Consider the following 21251-nt stretch of genomic DNA (forward strand, 5'->3'; position numbering starts at 1 on the left):
AAGGTGTTTATGGTGCAGATGTACAATGTGATCTGAAGTGGGGAAACAATAAACATCTGTATTGAGAAACCTGCCTTTATTCTAAAGATCTATAGATTAAAGTTAAGAGGCACTATTTCCTCTTTACAACTTAGTCCATGGGATTTTCTTCTCTTTACTGTATTAAGCCAGTTCAATACAAATTACTCAGATCTTTGCAAGATACAAGAGACAACTTACATCTCAACATTATTCCTTACCTAACAATATTCTTTATTATGTACCTATAGCTAATTAGTCCAGCGTTCAGGGACTTCTCTCTTTCTTGCACTTAGCTTCCAGCTGTCTGAACCTGTTAGGTCTTTAGTTGTTAGGTGAAATACAATACTTTGCATATAGGCACTAGTAGACCACTGGCAATGCCTTCTTTAGACAGGCTTTTTGAGTTGTCTGCTCACTGTGCCACTGTAAGATGTTTTCTATTCCTCACATCATTCTGTGGTTTGCAGTGAGACAGCTCCACTGAATGCTGTGGGGCATGGTACTGAAAAGGGACACACAGAACAAGCTTTAACTATTGGTTTTATTGAAGTTGCATCTCTTTATAGTAAACTCTATTCAGACTTGGGGTAATGAGGGGTTTTTTCTCTTATATTGTCAGAGTATCATAGTGAATAAATTGTCAAAAATACCCCACTATTTTTGTTGAATTCTTCAATTTCTAGCTACTTTAGGTCTGTACTTAAAATGATAGTGGTGATTGCAGCTAGGAATTTGGTTTTGAAGGTGTCTGTTGAGATGAAAAATGTGTCTATTTTAGTAGTGAAAGGTTTCATATTTAATGCAAGATTTCAGTTTCAGTTTCTTTTTACTTTGTTTTTGAGACTGGTGGATGAACAGTTGGGGTTCTGGGAGCAAGACCTCTTTGTTTTAGGGTGGATCACTCGTCCTTTTCTTGTATGTTGTAGAAGGAGAAGGAGATGCACAACGAAATCCAAGTGAGCAAACCGGGGAGGCCCAAGGGGAGGCAGCAAAGCAAGAAAGCTGACATCCCACTTTGACCGATTGGAGCAGCTGCTGGATGCTTTCAGACTACAAGAGCATGCTGGAACAAATTTGTTTCCATGAGCAAGCTGGTAGAAAAGAAAGTGCATGTGTCTTCACTGCTGGAACCCACTCAACACAATGCTAAAAATGGGGGTACAAGCTGTGGCAGAAGACAGAATTTTCTCTACCTCTGTCATTAGCAATGGTTGAACATGTATTGATTTCTTGGGATAGTGTCATCAGATGGATCCCTTCATAATGACTACTTGATGGGAACACTTTTAAAAAGTAGAACAGATAAATCTTGTAGCAAATGGCCTTTGAAATGTCAGAGGATCTAATTGTGTATCTTAAGCAAAGGCTTGTGTGATCCTCGGAGTTTAAAATTCTCTGGCCAAAGTGTTCACCCATTAAAAGAACTGTAAAGAAAGCACTGTTTTTAGAACTTTGCGTCTGTTTTACAGCTCTGTTATTTACAATGGTTTTTGTATTGTACAACTTAGATGCTCCACACTGCCCCTTCTCAAATGCTTATGAAGAATATTTCTGTTACTGTGAATTTTTCTACCACGCGTTTTGAAAGGGCTGGTTTTTTGCATTATGTGGTGATGTGCACATGATAGATTTAAAACGTCAACTGCTAAATTGATTATGCCTAAACCTAAATGACTCAGCAACACTCTAATTTGTTACTAGATGAGCCTTCAAAACGATTTGTTAATGTGAATACTTCAGCGTGTTTTGTGTCCTTGGTACAGTTTTGCCACTTGCCTGTAGTTAGTTGCATATCAGAGACTCAAACTGAATCTTTTATGTTATTCTTCCCCATTTTTCTAATTTTGCTCCCAATTTCTTAATCTTTCTCTGAGATATTTTTTTAAAATGTTAGTCCAAGTATTTTATTGTTATGGTAGTTTTAAGAATACATTTATAACCTTATATGGGTTAAAATTCAAACAAATTCTGTGGTGCTAGATATTTTCCTGGTTCACATTGTTAAAGATGGGCCTTGTTTACACACGGGAGAATAACTGGCATAGGTTACTGCCAGATATGTATTCCAGAATGAGTTTTAGATTGCAGAATAGTCCAACTTAGTGGATCATGGGCTGGATCCAGACAGAAGGACTATTTTTTCTGTTCCTTGCCTTTGCCTCAGTTGATCAGGCTGTTGAGTTTGCACAGCCAGTAGCCTGTTACTGATGCACCAGGTAAAGCCAAGTGCTAGAAGCTGCTACAGCAGCCTTTTAGCTAGGAGGTGGAAAGGGAAGTAAGGGACTTGGCATCTAGCACCCAAAAGACTGGATTTTTCCCATTTCAGCTATTCCAAAATGACAATCCAAACTGGACCTTCACTGAAATACCAGGATAGCTCGTATATCCCATCCAGAGGATTACAATATCTACAAATTAATAACCTGTTCTGCAGTAGCTATGCTGATTGATTTCCTTTCCCCCATCCTGCCCCAATAGACAAGGCCATACATGAGGCTGAACACTGCAAAATGGGGCAGCCACACCTCTGTGTGACGAAGGTGAGTAAAGAGAGTGACTGACTAGTAAACCATGGCAATCACATAAGCACCAATCACAAAGTTAGAAATTTGTTTTCTTTTATTAACAGGAGGTGATGTCACTTTCTTTATATATAGTATATATATTATATATATTTTTGTGTTGTTGTTGGTTTCAAATGTTATGCACTTTTTAATGTTTGTAAACTTTTACTAATGAATAGTGTGATTGCTTCCTGAATATATTAATCATCAGTTAACAAAACATCTTTGTGGCCACAGCTGTTTGTTTCTACCATATGTATCATAGTATTTGTCACCTGAAATTCTTTTGTGAGATGTGTGAAGAAAAAAAACCACTTCTGATCAGTATTATGAGCTCATTTATTAGTGTTAATAAAAAACAAGCCAGCAGTATGCTTGTGGCTCACTAGTGTAATATGAACTCTCACCTTTTGTTGTTTGGAAGCTGAATGCCTCGCTGTCTTATTAGCTGTCAAATGCCCAATCTTGGTAACAGAAGTAGTCCATTTGCTTTGAAAATACTGTTACCCTTAAACTAATTATTTATTCATTTGTTTCACTTGGTGTTCCTTTCAAAGTTAACACATTATTACTGATCTTTTTTTTTAATTATTTCCCCCACCCCACCCCCCTTGCTCTTGCATCAAGTCTTCAAGCTGAACTGGTTGCCCCTTTGTCATGGATTAGTTACTGTCAATCTAGCACAAACACCAGAAGGAAATAAGTTTCTAGGGCTTTTTGTATTGTTACTTTATTGATGATCCATGAAACATCATCAATAAAAAATGTCACAGAAAAAGGCAATAGTGGAATAAGTAATTACAGTACATTAAAATGTGGGTTTTCCTTATTTTCCTTCAGTGCTTTTCTTTTTCAGTACTTTCCTTCTTAATTCTCCTGTGTTGTGAAATAAAATTCATTTCAGCCTTTCCTCTCTATTTTGTACCTGTTTCTTCTATTTCTCCTCTTGTTCTCTTTTGGTTGTAAAACAATTATGGAGGCCTTTGCTGGTTTTTGGAACACATTTCTCTGTGATGGAAAATGGCGTTGTTAATTTTAATAGAGTAAAAGGCTGTTTATGTTGCTCATCCCCCAAAAGTGTGTGAGTGCTTGCTGTATGGCTTGAACTCTGCTTGCTTTCTTTGTTTGGGATATTTCCGTAACATCTATAAGCAAGCCTCACTTTATGTAAATGTGTGGTTAGTCTGTGCCAAATCACAGCACTGTATCTTGAGTACAGTTATTACCCAAGCAATTACAAGAGAGCTAGTTCAAGTATAGTCACACCCATACTTCTGTGTAATTGCATCATATAACAGGGACACTGATGCGGCATCGGACTTTGACGGTTATTTTTCCCTTTGCTAGTTATCTTTTTCAATAAGCCTGCCACTCTCACTTCTGTTTCAGTATCTTCTTTATATTTTATTGTTCTCATGATAGGTAAAATATTTAATTGTTTGTTTAATCCAGGATTATTTTAGAAAGATCTCTACAAAAGCTGTATATACTCAACAAAGTTAGGTCTGGACTATCAGCTTAATAGAATACTCCTTAAAGGTTTGGCTTTGGGGGTTTTTTGTTTGTTTTACTGTCTCTTTAGTTTTCTGTTTTCAGTGCTTCCTTCATCCTGCCAGCCCCATCACTTCAGAAAATAGTCTCTGTACTCATGTTCTTGTTGCCCATAATAAAATCTGACTGTGTTTGCAAGCATTGCACTTGCAGCGTTTAGATTCTCCATCCACTTGAAACACAAATGATATAGAATTAGAATTGGACAGAGATATTGGCATTTCTGTCTTATGCTTACTTCCATTAATGTTGTCCATGTGCTTCAAAAAGCTTCTATTAAAAGAGAGCAGCAAGCACGCACATACCATTCTTTCATCAAACTGTCATTTTAAGTGAAAAGTTCAGCATGACCTTTCATATAACATTTAAATAAATATGAAAAAAAGTCAGTATACCTGCTACTCGTCCCTGATATCTCCCTTGCCATGTTTTTTTCAACAATATTTAAATGGGAAAAAGTATATCCTAATATGAGTGACAGGTCCTGAGGAGTTAGATTTCATGTAAATGGATAATGAAATTACCTGGTGCCCAGAAGGAGGGGATCAACTACCAAAGTGGTTAAGCTGGAACTTCTACAGCATGAATGCCTTCCTCAGCTAAACAGTGAAGAATTCCAGGTGTGCTAAATGTTTATATTTTATGTTTCAGAAACATCCGTGAATTTTGTACAAAGAAAAGACAGAGCTGCTGTTGAGACTGAGCACAGTAATGTAACCTCAACTTTGACAAAGTTTGCCTTACCTCAGCAGTATTCCTGTGTTAAACTGTTGTATTTTTGCTGACTTGTTTCTTTGTTTTCTCTGCCTGACTTCCTGGCTGGTTTATTTTCTGTCCTGCGCTTCCCTCATGTAAAATAATACCCTAGAAATATATGCATATGGAGTGCTGTATTGGATTTTATGTATATTTAACTGACTAAAGTGTTGTAGGGGAAAGGTTGTTTCTCTTCATCTCCTTGATCCATGCACAAAGGGGAATCTGCTTCAAAGTTCTCAGCACAAGAGAAGCAATAGAACCAGGAAGAAAGTGTGGATTCCAGAAGATAGGCCAGCAATATGAGGAGGGTATCTCTTCTTAATAGTAAGGCAGGTGGAGCCCCATGCAGAAAATAGCTTTCTCTGACATATGATGGACAGTCAGGATGTGTTGGTCATAGCTAAAAAGAAGATAAAAGGTGATATTTTGACTTCAGAACCAACTTCAGGTTTTCAACAGTGCTCTAGAAAAGAAGCATAAATCTGTGGCCCTTATCCTTGAGACAAATGAGAATCACCAGGTTCTAATGAGAGAGAATAGGATTTCTTAGGTAGCAGAATACAGGATACTCTCTGGAAAGCAGAAACTTTAAACAGCTAGGAAAATGATAGAAACCAAGGTAGTATGAGGAATGTTGTCACTATTCTCTGCAGGCTGAGGCTGAACTCTATTCTTTCCTGCAAGAGAATAAGGACAGAGGTGGTCAATATGGATGTTTGGTACATTTCCACTATTACTTTATTTATATAACATACTGCCACTATCTGAGATAAAGTAATGGTCAAACAATGGTCTGAACAAAAATAGGATAACAGGGTACTGAGTCAGTTCCTATTGTTGTGTGACAAATCTAACTGTGAGTTGACAAAATATGAACAAATCTTAAAAGCGGAGAGTAAAGCTAAACACAAATACAGTGCACTCATGCTGACAAGAAGCATCCCCATCTTCTGAAAGCAGCAGAACTTTATGCTCTACCCTTTTCACTAATTCTTACGTTACGGCTTGGAGCTGCTGATATTTTGGGACAGAGGGCAGGACAGACTTGTCAATTCATGACATGTGTGTACAAAGATCTCTTGGTATTTTCAGGCAACACATGCTTCAGGACCCTGAAACCAAATGTTTATAAAGACCAATGCTAGTGATGACGTGCTTATGAGTTCATAAGTAAGCGTTTAGCAAATTAGCCATCACTATACTTTTTCAATACTATTTGCTCTTAAGAAATTCTCTGGTGCTGATCTGTGAGTGTGATGTAATAGGTGGTGGCCTGATACAGACTTGACCAAGGCAGATCCTCGTGAGTGCTCCCAAAATGTCTGAGCCAAGAATATTAGCAAAAAATCTACATGCCCTAGCAAAGATAGATAATAACAGTGTTTTGTAGTTGTGCAATAATAAACCTAGTGTATCAATGGTTAATCAGTTAATGCTTAGATCTACTTCCATGAAAAAAACACCTTTTGATCCTGAAAAAGTAATCAGTTTTTAACATACAAAAGGATGAGAGATGAAATCAAAAAAAGTAACTCAGCAGTAATTTATATGAAATAGTGACAGATTGTCTGAGAGATGGATGAGAGATATTTGTAGGGAGATCAAATCTTGAGCAGCTCTGCAAGCCAGTATCAGGGGATTAAAGCTACCTATCTTTCAGTCAGTACTAGTGTGGCCCAAATAATGCATGTGTTAGCAGGTGAGTTGATCTATCCTACATCTGTTTTGTTGCATTAGCATGTAAATTAAGTTTCATTGTGTTCATCAAACATGGATATTACAAACATACACAGAAGCAGCTTTTAAATGTGAACACAGTGGTTTCTAAGGCAGCAAAGGAGAAAACAAGATTATATATTTTTTTTACCACATAGCATGCTGACAGATCCATTTCATTACTAGTATGCTTCTATTTGTATGTCCCTTTTTTCACTAAAAAAAAACCAACACAGGTGTGATTGTGCAAAGAAATTCAGTGTTGCAATGTGCACATCAGCAAAACCGTAATAGAGTTGGTTATTACTTGGGACTTCAAATGGCAAGTATCTAGCTAATGCATTAGCCATAGCTTTGATGTGAGAATGTTTTATCATTCATTTTCAGTGGAGTTTCCTACTAGTATGTCCTACTCTGTTTCCTACTAGTTCAGTTGACTCACTTGCCTGTAAAAAGATTTTTGTTGTCCACATTCTTTTCAGTTCAGTGATTCAGCTGGCTATTGATGTAAGAATATGTACTGTGAAAGTTAAAAACTCATGTACAGTAATGATACCTATCTGCTGCTTTAATATTTCTCTTTATCAATAGAACAAGACATCTATGAGTCCATGGGGTCAGGAGCTACTCAGAAACATCCTGGGACTGCCATCACTGGTGGGAATCCAATCACTACTCCTGGAAGAGGCCATGCTAGTTTTTTTGTTGGTATGGTGTTATAGTTGCAGACAAATATAAAAGACCAAGTTTATGGGTAAATATGGGGAGGCAGGGGTTGGGGGCGGTAAGCTTATAGTTTTACACAGGTAGCCTGAAAACTATATCCTCAGTGAAATGTGACTACTAAATTAGATTTGGCAAGCTTACAGATCTCTTAACCTTTTAAGAAGTTTGGCCATAACCCACACAACACGCTGCTGTATTTGGAAATCTTTTTCAAGCTAATGATATCTCCTCAACAAGGATGGCCTTCACTTTATCAAAACACATGTTGATTGCAAGATGCCATAGAAAGCAGAAATAGTCAATCTGACTGTACAGCCATGAAAAAAGTATCACTCCTGCACATACAGCACCTGCAGGTAGTGCTTGTGACTGTTGCAACACAGTGAATTTTAATTTGGTTGGGACAGTATTTTCAACAGGCCCTGTGGAATACATCTGAACTGTACATTATATCACCAGGCAGGTTCATATTTTATCAACTAATTATTTCTTCCTATCTGATGTTCAAATGACATCAGATTTACTACTCACTCTAATGTATGCTTCTAAATATCCATGTGGTAATAAATATGGCACTACTTTAGACTATAGTCTAAACAATAGAATGTCTTGCAGTCATTTGTAATGTCCTATGGATCACTATGGATCTGTACATATTTTATGCCTATATTTACAGTGAAAATACACTAGATATTTTTCAATTAAATATCACAGACCAAATGTGCAACATCAAAATACTGTGTGATAGTTAGCCTTTTGTCATATATGCTCATTTCTTTTTACTAAACCTGGAAGTTACACACAAGTACTAATAGGACACAACTTCTGTGTTTCAGTACAAGATCCTTGTTTCCACAACCTCGTCTTTGATCCTGCAATGCAGTCAAAATGTAGACTGTGTAACATCTGATTATAGTCATCATTTCCCTAGCAACAGACTGATATCCTCAATACATTATACAGTATACTTCAGAAAACAGGGCATGCTGTAAGAGAAAAAGACGGATGATTTAACAGGTCTTTTTCATCTATAATTCTCACCTAGGGAAAGAATTAAGGACTCTCTCTGGACACAAACGCATCCTCATTTGTTTGGAAGTGCAAACACCAATGCTATATAATAATAATGATCCTATAGAAATTGCTACCACTGTGGTGGTATTATGGAGCCCTCCTTCCAAAAAATTAAAAAATGCAAGCACCCTGGGAAGTAACCGATAAGTAGGACACAGACACCTCCTGGTGGCACTGGATAGTATTTTAAATAGAAGGATTAAAAATTAAACCGACCTATAGAAACAAAGGTCCAAACAGCCATGGTGGATCTGGGATGATTAAGGTGTTGAGAAAATTCTTTGGAAATCATGAGAGCAAAGTATTGTAAATACATATTTTGCAGGAATGCATTACAGGCTTGGCTTTTGTCCTTAATCTCTTAAAACATTTATCCATACACAAATAAGATCTCCATAACTACTGGAAATAAAACTGTGGTTTTAAAGTAAGCCTTGCAGCTGCTTCCAGTAGATTATCTGAAATCAGAAATGCATTATTCTCTTGTCTTCATACAAATTCATTGCTAAGAGGCCAGCCCACAGAATCCCAGCCTGCATTCAGCAGTCTGACAGCACAGTCAAAACAGTGTACCTTCCTGGTGACCTTTACTATCAGGAAATTAAGAACCTGAATATATCAAATAGGCTTTAAATTAAAATAAATCATTATAGCAAAACCAAATAATACTTGTCTGGTATTTGTGGGAAGTTTGTGCTTACTGGAATTCCTGAAAAAAAAAAAAAATATGCAGAAATGTCATCAAGGCAAACTCAGAAGAACAAGAAGGGATATACCAAAGCATTATAGGGTTCCTACGATACACCTTTCTTTCCTGGTGCTGATCCCACGATCAGAGCCAAGGAACTAGATGTTAAAGAGACCAATAATGAAGGGATTTAGTGGCTATTATCATAAGTAGCCCAAGATGTTTCAAAGAGAAAAGGAACACAAGAGAGCAGCTTTTTAATACAGGAAATAAGAGATCATATGGAAAGGTGGATGATAAGCCACTTCATTTTAGTATTCATTTAAACAAACCTGTCTGCCATTTCCTCCCAGAAAGGTTTGGTGAAACGACACAGTGTGCTCCTAAACTGTATCACTAATTCCAGGCATGACATCGGGAAAGGCTGGTAAAACATACTTACGTGTTACTATGCTATACAAGTGCAGAAGTCTCAGAAGCTTCTTTTCTGAAGATGAACAATACCATGCAGCAGTTAGAGTCCTACCACCTCTTCCACCACACCTGCCAAATTGTGTCCTATTGCTGACAGACAGTCTCACATCTAGGCTTTGTTTTTTTCTTTCTTCAAAAAATACAACTTTCAACATGTTTTTACAAAGACCAGAAGAGTTCTGAGACAGAATATCAATCTCAAAGGCCTAAAACAGACCAAACACTTAAAAAATCTGAGAGAACCTCTTCACTCCACCAGCGTTGGTGCATATTTATATACATATAGCTAAGAAGATGGAAACTTTCTACTGTCTCCAGTCTAAAATAGCTCTCCAGGGGATCACTCTTAATCCATGATATTCTGTTACTGCTTCTCTCTTTGTTTCAGTGTTAATTCCACTACATTTCAAGAAGGTTTGGCAGGTGTTAGAAGCTCTGGAAAAGTCACCAATTGAAAATACTTGCCTTTCTAAAGGCACCACTTGCCAAAATTAAGGATTGCCCATTCACCTCAACCCCATGATGTTTGCTGATGGTAACACATAATCAATATTGCCACAACTCTGGCAAGTAAACCTAGTTTCTACCTTCTTTCCTGATGTCTGAAAAGTGACCTAGTGCTGCAGTGGGTTTCATTTTATATCAATAAATTTCTCATTACACTATCAATAATATGGTCCTTCTTCAAAATCATGTCTTTAAACCAATCATTTTTAGGATTATGAAACAGTTCTGGATGAGACAAAGCCTCACAGATTTAGCCTTACTAAATAGAAATCTTCTAGCAAATTTTGGCCATAAAATATGTGATGGTAGTGTCAGCTCCTTGTACTGTCACTGTATTGCCCTGGAGACACTGTCATTTCAAAAGACTAAGTACCTTATTTATTCTACCATGGTGGTTTTACCATCAATTATGTTGATACAAAGCTTGTACACAGATGCATCAAGATAATATTTTTATCAGTGTTTAACCTGCAGGAGACCTGCTTTCATGTCAACTACCCACAAGGCCAGTCAACATCTTCCTAAGAGCTCACAATCTCTTTCTGGTCCCTTCCTGCTGTCTCCCATGAAATATTCAGGCTCTCTTCTCTGAAGCATTATTGTATTTCTCTAAAATACTTCAGTGAGTGTTACTCATGTGTTGTGAAGTCAGAAAACATTCAGAACTTAATACTTTTATCTCCTGTATTAAAACTGATTGTTATCTTTTCTCTGCTGTTTTTATTTCTTTAGGGCAAGTGAGACTATTCAGTAGATATTCCAGTTTCCTAAATATTTTCACAGTAATACTGAATGTAAGTGAATGTAAAGAACTGAACAGTTAATTTCAAGCTAGAAAAGAAGCAAGTAACTACTTTGAGTTTTATACTACACTGCATATCCACAAATAATAAGTAGACTGTGCTTAGTGCATTCTGCAAAAATAACACAGTTTTTAAAAAAGGGGGGGATCTGATTTATACAGGTTGTAGAGCCATCTCATAAAAATTCCATTCACTGAAGACAATAGACTTGGACTAGCATAAAACTTATGTGGAGGTTCACTCTCACCACCAGGAGCCAATTCAGCTGATAGATTTTTGGTGAGGGTTTCAATCACGATGAGAATTAATGGAGTATTTTTTGCCTGAGGTTTCACTAAATAAATTGCTCCAATTTAAAACCAGTGATTCCTATCCCTCATCCATCCAAGTGTACTGATTTTGGCTGAGTTAATTTTCTATGTGCACAGTCAATAGAGAGAGAAGCTTCTCCTGGGGGTGATTAAAGAGCACAATCTAGTTTAAGTTCTTTGAACTGCCCCCTGCAAAAAGTGTTTGGGGGAACTACCTGGCTTAGTGACACAGACAATTCCTTTTAGTTTATAGCATGAATATTTCCTTACATCTATACACTGGAGAATCAGGATTCACAAACTTGTCTTTTCATCTTCATTTTCTATTAATTTTGCCCTTTCTCTTGAAATGAGATAGCAAGGGCTCATATGCAAAGTGAAGCAGCTATTCCAAAAACAGCTACCAGTTCCACTATAGTCATTATGTTTTAGGAACCACTTTACCTGGGTGAATGAGGCTTTGCAGACACAAGATGATTCACAATGAAGTTGCAGTTGATAAACACACCGATACTACTACCCAACATATAATAATCTACTGAGCTGAAAAAAAACCAACTTGGAAATGGTAATCAAAGCAGTACCCCAAAAGACACTAATTTGACCAGCCGTGCAAGGTTCTAAAGAAAGAATATTAATAACCCCAATAACAGGCATCTAGAGTTTGTTCACTTTAGCAGCCATATTGCATATAAAAGTGCAAGACTGAGCTGACAATTAAGTGCCTTCAGTGGTAACAGACAGCTACAAGTCTCCACTTTTAAGCCTTCAGTGATATTTGATATGAATTTGAAAATTGTTCTTACATGAAAACTTGAAAACTTTTTCATTTATCAAAAAACTCTGGTTTGTGATATGTCAGTGATTTTGTTTTAAAGGGATGTGATAACACTGCTGTATTTCATATTATCATATTTCTTTGCACTTGCATGGTAGAAGGAGGAGGGAAATACACATCACCTTGAAACATATTTCCTTTCCATCTACTACTATGTTCTTTTCTACTGTAAGATTTGAATAGTGCTGCAAAGTGAATATAACAGAAGAACTATCATAACAAATTCGACCAGTGGTGATGTTTGGAACTTAACACAATATTTAATAGAATTCAATATAATTACATATAATTTATTACTTTTTTACCAATATATTTTGTAAATATTAATAAACTGATTTCCTTTTTTTACTGTTTATGTACCATATACTGACATTTCTCTCTGTACTTTGTGCCACTTTCTGAAGACTGAATACATCGCTTGTTTGAGCTTGAGACATCTACTTCTAATACTTTAAAGATTAGCCCACTTTGGCCTCTGAGTAAAATAAAAAGGCTTTTCAAAGATTTTTACATGCAGATTCAGAGAAGCATGTGCACTCTGTAGCTAACAGTTTTGAGGTGAAAATTCAGGTTTTGTTATTCTGCTGTTTTGTCTACATCCCAGCGAACACTTAGGAAGGGTTTCAGAAAGATCCTGATAAGTATTTTTCATAATACGGAGGCATGCCAACTAAGAAAATCAGTCTATTCCACTACTCTGCCAGGCGTAGTAGGTTTTGCCCACTTAAGATCTGAATGAGTTCAGACCAGTGAAAGGCTCCCTTTCTTACTACTTGTTTCTTTAACCATGTGATTAATCAATAAAATATCTGTATCTATATACCTATATATCTTTATTTGTATCTACATCTACATTTAATCATGTGGATTAGATATAGCTATATGGAGATATGCTAACTACATTTATACAGATATAATCATATAGATATATATTACATATTACATATCTCTATAATGATAGAACAGTAAAATTTCCCCAAGCACAAAAATTGTTTGACTCACCAACTACAATCACATGGCAATTCAGTCATTATTTTTTCAGTTTCAGCAATAGGAAAAGCAGAACACATTTTTCATGAGCATTATATACCTAACTAGTCCAGGCATGCTGAGATTATTTTTGTCTTTGTTCAAATAGATGAACTATTTAATTCAAAGCTGTATGCTTGATCACATGTACATTATGGAGATGTAATGGCATGTTAATATTTATATTCCAGTAAAGATAGTACACCAAGCCTTTTGCAGATACATTACAGAAAAATTAAGCAATTTTATCTTAAAAGCTTTCATGCTGTAGTTTGACAGCTTGGGCTTTGAAATCTGTGATTTCTATGAACCAGCCTGTCAGGCTGCATCACAAGGAAGTACAAATGTACTGTACATGATGTTAAGGTGCAGCATACAACCTTGAAGCTTCACACGTGAAAAAGGATAGCCCTTTCTTTCAGTTATCATGTTTTAGCCACTCATCCTTACCAGAAAGCTGAAACAAATGTTGGAGGGGAGGGTTCCCCAGCAGAGTTTGGTTTTGACTAAGTTCATTTAGTGGCTCTGAGTATGTCAACCACTGAGTATGAGACTACCGAGTCAGAACGGCCTCCTTAAATCTTAATTCTTCCAGAAAGTTGGGTTCCTTCTCTTTTAGACTCTTGTAAATAAATACATCACTTTTGCCAGCTGATCTTTTAAAGTCAAAACTCAAAACCTTAAATAAGAGACCTAAATAGCTTAAGATCTAGATGCTGTGTCCATTTGTGGTTGAAGATGAGATCTCTTCCCCTTTCCTGTTGACAGCCACAGAAACTTTGGGGCATTTTATTCTTTAAAGAAAGTAACTCAAGCACATGTGAAACAAAACAAGGGCCAGATGATCATGACAGTACACAGTGTCTTAGTCTAACATTCAGTCTGGGACACCACTTTATCAAAGGATGCAGCAACAGTGCTTGTTTCCACAAGAGTTTGAAGATTAAAGCTTTGATCCATTACATCAAAGGTTCAGAATAAATGCCATCCTTTGTCTGAGGATTTGAATCTCCATCATCTACCTTCTAGGCAAGAAAGTATTCTGGTGCTGAGACTCTCAATACTTCTTTTTAAAGCATTTCCCCACTGTGTAAAAAGAAATTAAAGGCCTTACCTTCTCCCAGGTGAATGCCCTAACCACTAGACTACCTGACAATGGATCCAAAACTACACTGATTGTTTTCTTTAAGGAAAAAGAGTAGGACTGATAAGCTCATCGTCAAAGTAGACTACTCAAAGGGATTTACATGCTTAGTAAGAGCAGTCAAGTCAAAGAAGAGAAAGGCACCCCCAAGCCCAAAGGGAGAGATTTACATCCTTGACAAGCAGGTCTTAAACACCACCTTGTGCTATTCTTTGCAGGCTTATGCACAGGCATATGACTTCCCTTGATCTCATTTCTATGCCCATAACCCAGAGTCAGTCTAGGCATCCTGAAAGGACAGAGAACTGCAATAGTTGCATCCTCCTCACAAATGCAGCCCAACATTTATTAACTCTCTCCAGCTCTCACAGGAGAGATCACAAACCACAACTGATCTGAAATATAACCAACAGTTTCCCTCCAACAACAAGAATAATAAAACCTCCTTAAACTATAACTAGTCAACCAATCAGTGGCATCCAGGAGCAGATTTCATTCTGACATTAATATTCCATGTTAATTTTGGGAGACGCTAGTGACAAACAGCTGCTTTTGAAGCTGTCTGTTAACCACTGCTTCCCCATCCTAGGGTCTTTGACTTCATAACATAACCTGCCTTTTTCATGTATGATGTTGCTAGTTCATAAAAAATTCCAAAACATCCTTTATCAAGAGAAATATACAACTGGATGAATACAATTCATCAATTTGACAAGACTCTTATACATAAAGACCTATTCTTAACTAATATACTTTAAACAAACAGAAAAAACAATAGAGCTTAAAAAGCTGTGTTTAACAGAAAGGTATATCTGGTATGCATAGAAATGGGAATATATGTGACAGAAAAGTATACCATAAATCTATAAGTGGAGACCAGTGATGAGTGGTGTTCCTCAGGGGTTCCTCAGACCAGTGATGAGTGGTGTTCCTCAAGGGTCAGTACTGGGACCAGCACTGTTTAACATCTTTGTTGGCGACATGGACAGTGGGATTGAGTGCACCCTCAGCAAGTTTGCCAGTGACACCAAGCTGTGTGGTGCGGTTGACATGCTGGAGGGAAGGGATGGGCCATCCAGAGGGACCCTGACAGGCTTGAGAGGTGGGACCATGCCAACCTCCTGAAGTTCAACAAGGCCAAGTGCAAGGTGCTGCACATGGGTTGAGGCAATCCCAAGCACAAATACAGGCTGTGCAGAGAATGGATTCAGAGCAGTCCTGTGGAGAAGGACTTGGGGGTGTTGGTTGACAAGAAGCTCAACATGACACAGCAGTGTGCACTGGCAGCCAACTGTATCCTGGGCTGCATCAAGAGAAGTGTGGCCAGCAGGTTGAGGGAGGTGATCCTCCCCCTCTCTCTGCTCTTGTGAGACCCCACCTGTGTCCAGCTCTGGGGCCCCCAACATAAGGAGGACATAGACCTGTTGAAGCAAGTCCAGAGGAGGGCCATGAAGATGATCAGGAGGCTGGAGCACCTCCCTTATGAGGACAGGCTGAGAGAGTTGCGGTTGTTCAGTTTGGAGAAGAGAAGGCTTCAGAGAGACCTTATAACAGCCTTCCAGTACATAAAGGGGGCCTACAAGAAAGCTGGGGAGGGACTTTGCACAAGGGTGTGTAGTGATAGAGGGTATAAAGAGGGTAGATTTAGATTGTGTGAGGAATTTCTTCACTGTGAAGGTGGTGAGTCACTGGAACAGGTTGCCCAGAGAAGTTGTGGCTGCCCCCTCCCTGGAAGTGTTCAAGGCCAGGTTGGACGGGGCTTTGAGGAACTTGGTCTAGTGAAAGATGTCCCTGCCCATGGCAAGAAGGTTGGAGATAGATGATCTTTAACCTAAACCATTCTATGGTTATATGATTCTAAGAACCATGACTAGAGAAATTGATGAAGTCAGACATTGAAATTGAGTGGTCATCTGAAAAAAAGAAAATTACAAGTGGAAATTTTCCCTTGACTCCATCTCTCTATAATACATTGTCCCTGAGCTGATGTGAGACTGCTGAAGCAAATTCAGTTCCTATGATGTAGATCTAGAGTAACAGTGCTGAAGTGAATATTCCACTTATTTATTGGCTTTGAGAGCAGGAATCAGCTGTACCCTATAATTTCTGCATCAAGTCCATGCTGTAAATCAGCTTCATATTTTAGCAGGATTTAAATCTGTGTATAGATGTATTTATTCCTAGGGTGTGTTTGCTGCATAATTGCTACTTCGGGTCCACAGGGAAGGTTCCAATATTGGACTGGAGTTCCTTTTATGCAAAATGCCTTTATCCTAAAAAATGATCCTTAACAGAATCCAGCAAAGATATTTCAGAGCTCAGCTCTTTCCTTGAACATACAAATACAATATTGTTACTACTTACAGTGTTAGAGCCGTATGGCAGCATCTGAGAATAACATATTGTTCTGAAAGTTCAGAAGACCAAACAATAAACTTGAACACAAAAAAACCCCAACCCTTCAAACAAAACCTCAATTATTTTTATTCCACTCATATTTATTTGCCATTCAGCTTTGAGACTTTGAGGAGTCATGAGGTGGGATGATGATGATGATAATGAGGCATGAAAATAAAATACTGAGTTCATTTTTTTCATCATAGCTTGACTCTGCAAGACTTTCTCACAAAACAGTCACCCAAACAGAAACCTGGTGTCATCCATATAAGGGTAAAAAATAAAATCACTGTCTGCATACATATAATACATGTCAAGTAATTAATTTACTGTAATGGTATGTATCAGCAACAGACATCTTCTACATGCCTCCAAGTTTTATCCTTAGGACATATCCACCCTGGTGACTGACATACCTGTGAACCTGGGTGATGCCACCTCTCTACTTCATCCTCACCTTTTTTTACTGGGAGGGGAACTTATTAAGTATATTTGCTGAGTTTAAGTGCTGCCCTCAGTACACTTAACTTTGTCATTGTCCAAAACAGGCTTTTTAGGCCAGCAGATGCAATTTCCTTCTAATGGAAATCATTAAATTGAGTGGGAACAGTGAACTGATACACACAAAATTTTTACTTCCCTGTGGGGCACACAAGCTTGGGTCCTCCCATTTAGATGTTCAGTGCTGTATTCTAAGAGGGTTCATCCCATGCTTGCTAGACCCTACAGACCAGATCCTTTCTAAGATATGATGTCTGGTACATTGTGGAACATTTTTTCTTCACTCGAAGTATGTAAAGAGGAAGGTAACTTTGTCAACACCCTACACTGCCCTGTTAAACATAATTATAGTAATATGTGTGAGATCTGTTGGAGGAATTCTTCATGGTTTGAATGCTTTCAGAGAGATGACAGAGGATGTTTGGAAATTAAAACATTTACAAGGCCAGAGGACGCAGTAGACAGCCAGACAGTGTGCACAGAGATTGCAAAAATCTGATGCACACCTTGCTTCCGGTTCAATTTCTGGTTTACAGCAGTAATTTTAAGAACAGGGTAGGACAGGTAGATTTCCTACAAGGACATGTCTTATTCACCTGTGAATACCTTTCCTCAGACTTTCCCAGCCTGGTTCTTCTTTTTGAAGTGTGTCATTAGCAACTCCAGTTCTAGAAATGCTGAGTTTTATCTCCAGTCCTGCTGACCACAGAATGTGTTACCTTTCTGCTCCAGCTGGGACTGGACGTCTCCATTGGAGAGCTTTTGGCTTTCCGTTGCAGCCCCTTGGTAGGTGTGAAGCAGCCAGACATCCCAGACTGTAGCATCTTCCAAGAACTGTACAGTCAAGTCAGAATTTTATTTTCCTGAATAATCACAGATGAATTTTCCGTCTTTTACACTTCACCTTGTCCCTTTTTATGTTTTAAGTCCTGCAAGGCTGAGTTATGGAGTGAGGCATTTTTAGAGTTTCAGAAAGCCATTTGTAGTCATCTTTTCTGTATTCACATAGCAGATGGGTGCAGCATAGCATAGCAAGCTATGGAGTCACATAGCAGATGGATGCCTATTAAGGCAATCCAAGATCATGACAGTCCCTTCTTCTTCCTCTTTTTAAGAAAAACATTTATTTTCAAGGTTTTCAAGCATTTTGCTTGACTGTATTGTACTAAGGAAAGAACACTTAAAAAGCTTCTCCTGTAAGCCAGTGGTCTGTATCTGAAAGAATCACGACTTACACTTCTGGGGACCTCAGTAGAAAGGAGAGGTAGCACTGCTGGTCAGGGAGAATGTCCTCCAGAGGACTCCACACCCACTGTGGTGGCACAGGATTTACTGTTATCACTTTTGTAAAGTCTCAATCAGAAGAGGCTACTGCACCGAGAGATCTGTTCTCCTCACATTTCCTGACCAGGTCACAGGCTAACAAATTTAGGACTAATGAAAAATTTATAATAAATTATTACAGTTATGATAACTGTAATTGGTGATATATGTTTTTCAACATCCTTTAGTGAGATTTGGATAAAGAAGGATAAACCTCACTAAGTATTTAAGTCTTACTAGTTAATTAAACAATGTAGAAACAGAAGACTATGTAGCAATCCCTTCATGCATTACTAAAAAGCTCTGGCAGTGAATGCCTTTGTTGTTTAATATAATATTATAATAGCTTGCATAAGGAGGAAGAGCAGTACTGTATCAGGGCCTGCCCAGAATTTTAGGAGGGTTGTTAGGTAAACAGCACTACTATTTTCGAAATGACATTTGACCACATCACTGTTTCACTCACTACTCCTACTTACAAGTTTCCTAACTGAGCTGAGTCTTCACAATTTTAGGAATTCACCTTTGAATAAAGCACAAGGGCATTTTTGCACAACTCCTTCAGGCAAAATCCTCTTTGAAATGAAGAAGTTTGCATGGTAACTATAAGAAGGAATAATGTAAGAAACTCTAAGAATGTGAGGTCAGATCTCAGTCTGATGGTTTTGGAAGCACATACTGAACACATGAAAGGATAAAAGAGAGCTTTAGCATTTACTAATAACAAAGGGTCACATTTTTTCTACACCAATTACATGGGTGTAACCTCCTTAAGTCAGAAAGTCAACCATTGAGGTCAACACCTTATAAAAACCAATACCACTCTTTCAGTTGGTATTGGTTTTTGGAACTTGGTTTTGGTATTATTGAGGGGAAAAAAAATCACATCTTTCAAAATGAAAGGCAGAGCCAAATAATAGATCAATATTTTCATTCACCTCTTTAGAAAGTGAAATAAAAAAACCCGTAACAAATATATTTACCAAACTCCACAGCATTTCTGTATTAGTCACAATATGTATGTAAACATATTTGATTCTTTTGCACAGAGCTAAAATAATGCCATTAAAAAAAAAGAGCTAACTTAATGAAAAAAAAATTTCTCAGTCTGTTTCTCTGCCCTGTAGCAGATAGATGAATAGCCATAAACAGAATGATCAAAACATAAAACTGATATTTCTCTCCTACTCTCCAATATGGAGAAAATTTTACACCCTGTTATTATTAATACTCCTGGAATTATGAAGGTGCTGTGAGAAAAAGGCAGAATAAGCTTGTTTTATTGTTCTGATACTCAATGACAGTGCATGCCCATATTGAGTCACCTAGTGTTGCTTCATGGTTGGACAGGACTTTTCAGTCTTTATTATTTAGCATCTAGCTGAACCAGGAAGTGCTTTCATTCACAAAAATGCTTTCTACTCATCTTTTAAATGAACTGTAGTTAAAAATGAGGACTGGAAAAGGAAGAATATTTCTTTTTGAAAATTAAGCCAAAATAGTTTTCTTGCCAAGTCCTACAATCATCTTGCATGGTTTCCTACACCTGTAGAAAGCCTTGTTTCTGTCAATACCACTCTCCAAATAATTACTGATAGCAGGATACAGACATCAGTCATCTGTACCACAGAAGCATACAAATTCAGCCTCTCTGCTGTTTTCATAGTGTTTTAGTGATCCATAGGACTAGTGGCGATGTTTCATAACTAAACAATGTTTTCTATTAAAATGGTGATTCCTCAAACTGGGAACAGCTGGAGTTTTAGAGTTGCAAACACAAACATTGTAATGGGACCTGGAAAAAAATATATTATCTTAAGCAAACAAAAGAGGGGACAATTTGCCTTGCAGGGTGTTCATATGCTATTTTGATAGCAAGTACAGGTGTCTGAATTCACAGTGCAAATAGGAACAATGCAGACCTCCTGTAAATTACTGTATCAGGTAGAATACTGCATGCTGACCCATATCTCCATAGATATGAAACAGGGACCTCATACCTTCTACTAGAAGTGAGAAATCTGTTATATACAAAAATAGCTACACAGTAATTGCACATCATTGGCAAGAAAAAACCAATTACCTCAAAGAATGTCAGTGGCAGCATTTGCTTCTAATTTTTGTTTCTGTTTATGGAAAAAAATAATAATAATTTTGTTGGAGATTACCAGATGTTTATGCATCAAGCATATTAACTGAACTGGCATATACACAACTGTAGGATAAAATACACAAAAGATGACTGATTAAGATAATGGATGATTAAACACATCAGCTGATGGAAATGACAGTTGAGATTTCTATGGAGGACTTATAGGGAAGCACAGAACTGGGAAGAGCTAAAATGGTAATTCAAATCCAAGGCCCAAGGTCCAAAAAGTTTGGGCTCTGAATGTGGGGAAACTGAAAGACCTAAGAAAAATCTACTCACCCATAATATGCTGTAGTTCTAACATGGAAATACTAGTGCAAGGGGATTTTCAGACTCTCCCAGAAACTGTGCTGAACTTGTACACTTGGAATGAATTACAGAATCACAGAACAGTTGAGGCTGGAAGGGACCTCTGGAGGTCATCTGGTCCAACCTCCCTGCTCAGGCAGAGCCACCTAGAGCTGGCTGCCCAGGACCATGTCCACAGAGTTTTTGATTATTTCCAAGGAAGGAGACTCCACAGTCTCTCTGGGCAGCCTGTGCCAATGCTCAGTCACCCTCACACTGAAAAAGTATTTCCTGATATTCAGAGGGAACCTCCTATGTTTCAGTTTGCACCCATTGCCTCTGGTCCTGTCACTGGCACCACTGAAAAGAGTCCGGTTCCGTCCAC

General features: G+C 37.9%; 1 protein-coding gene across 2 annotated transcripts in view; it reads left to right on the top strand.

Annotated features, from left to right (window-relative positions):
* PKIA (cAMP-dependent protein kinase inhibitor alpha) overlaps window positions 1-3502 on the top strand; it is a 48414-nt gene extending 44912 nt beyond the window's left edge. For both annotated transcript variants that reach the window (XM_074883260.1, XM_074883250.1), the window contains exon 3: window positions 948-3502. In XM_074883260.1, the coding sequence (XP_074739361.1) occupies window positions 948-1027 (80 nt within the window). In that variant the 3' untranslated portion in view covers window positions 1028-3502. The remainder of the gene's footprint in view (window positions 1-947) is intronic.
* Window positions 3503-21251: the final 17749 nt, after the last annotated feature.

This window comes from Strix uralensis, chromosome 1, assembly GCF_047716275.1.
Source record: "Strix uralensis isolate ZFMK-TIS-50842 chromosome 1, bStrUra1, whole genome shotgun sequence".
NCBI lineage: Eukaryota > Metazoa > Chordata > Aves > Strigiformes > Strigidae > Strix > Strix uralensis.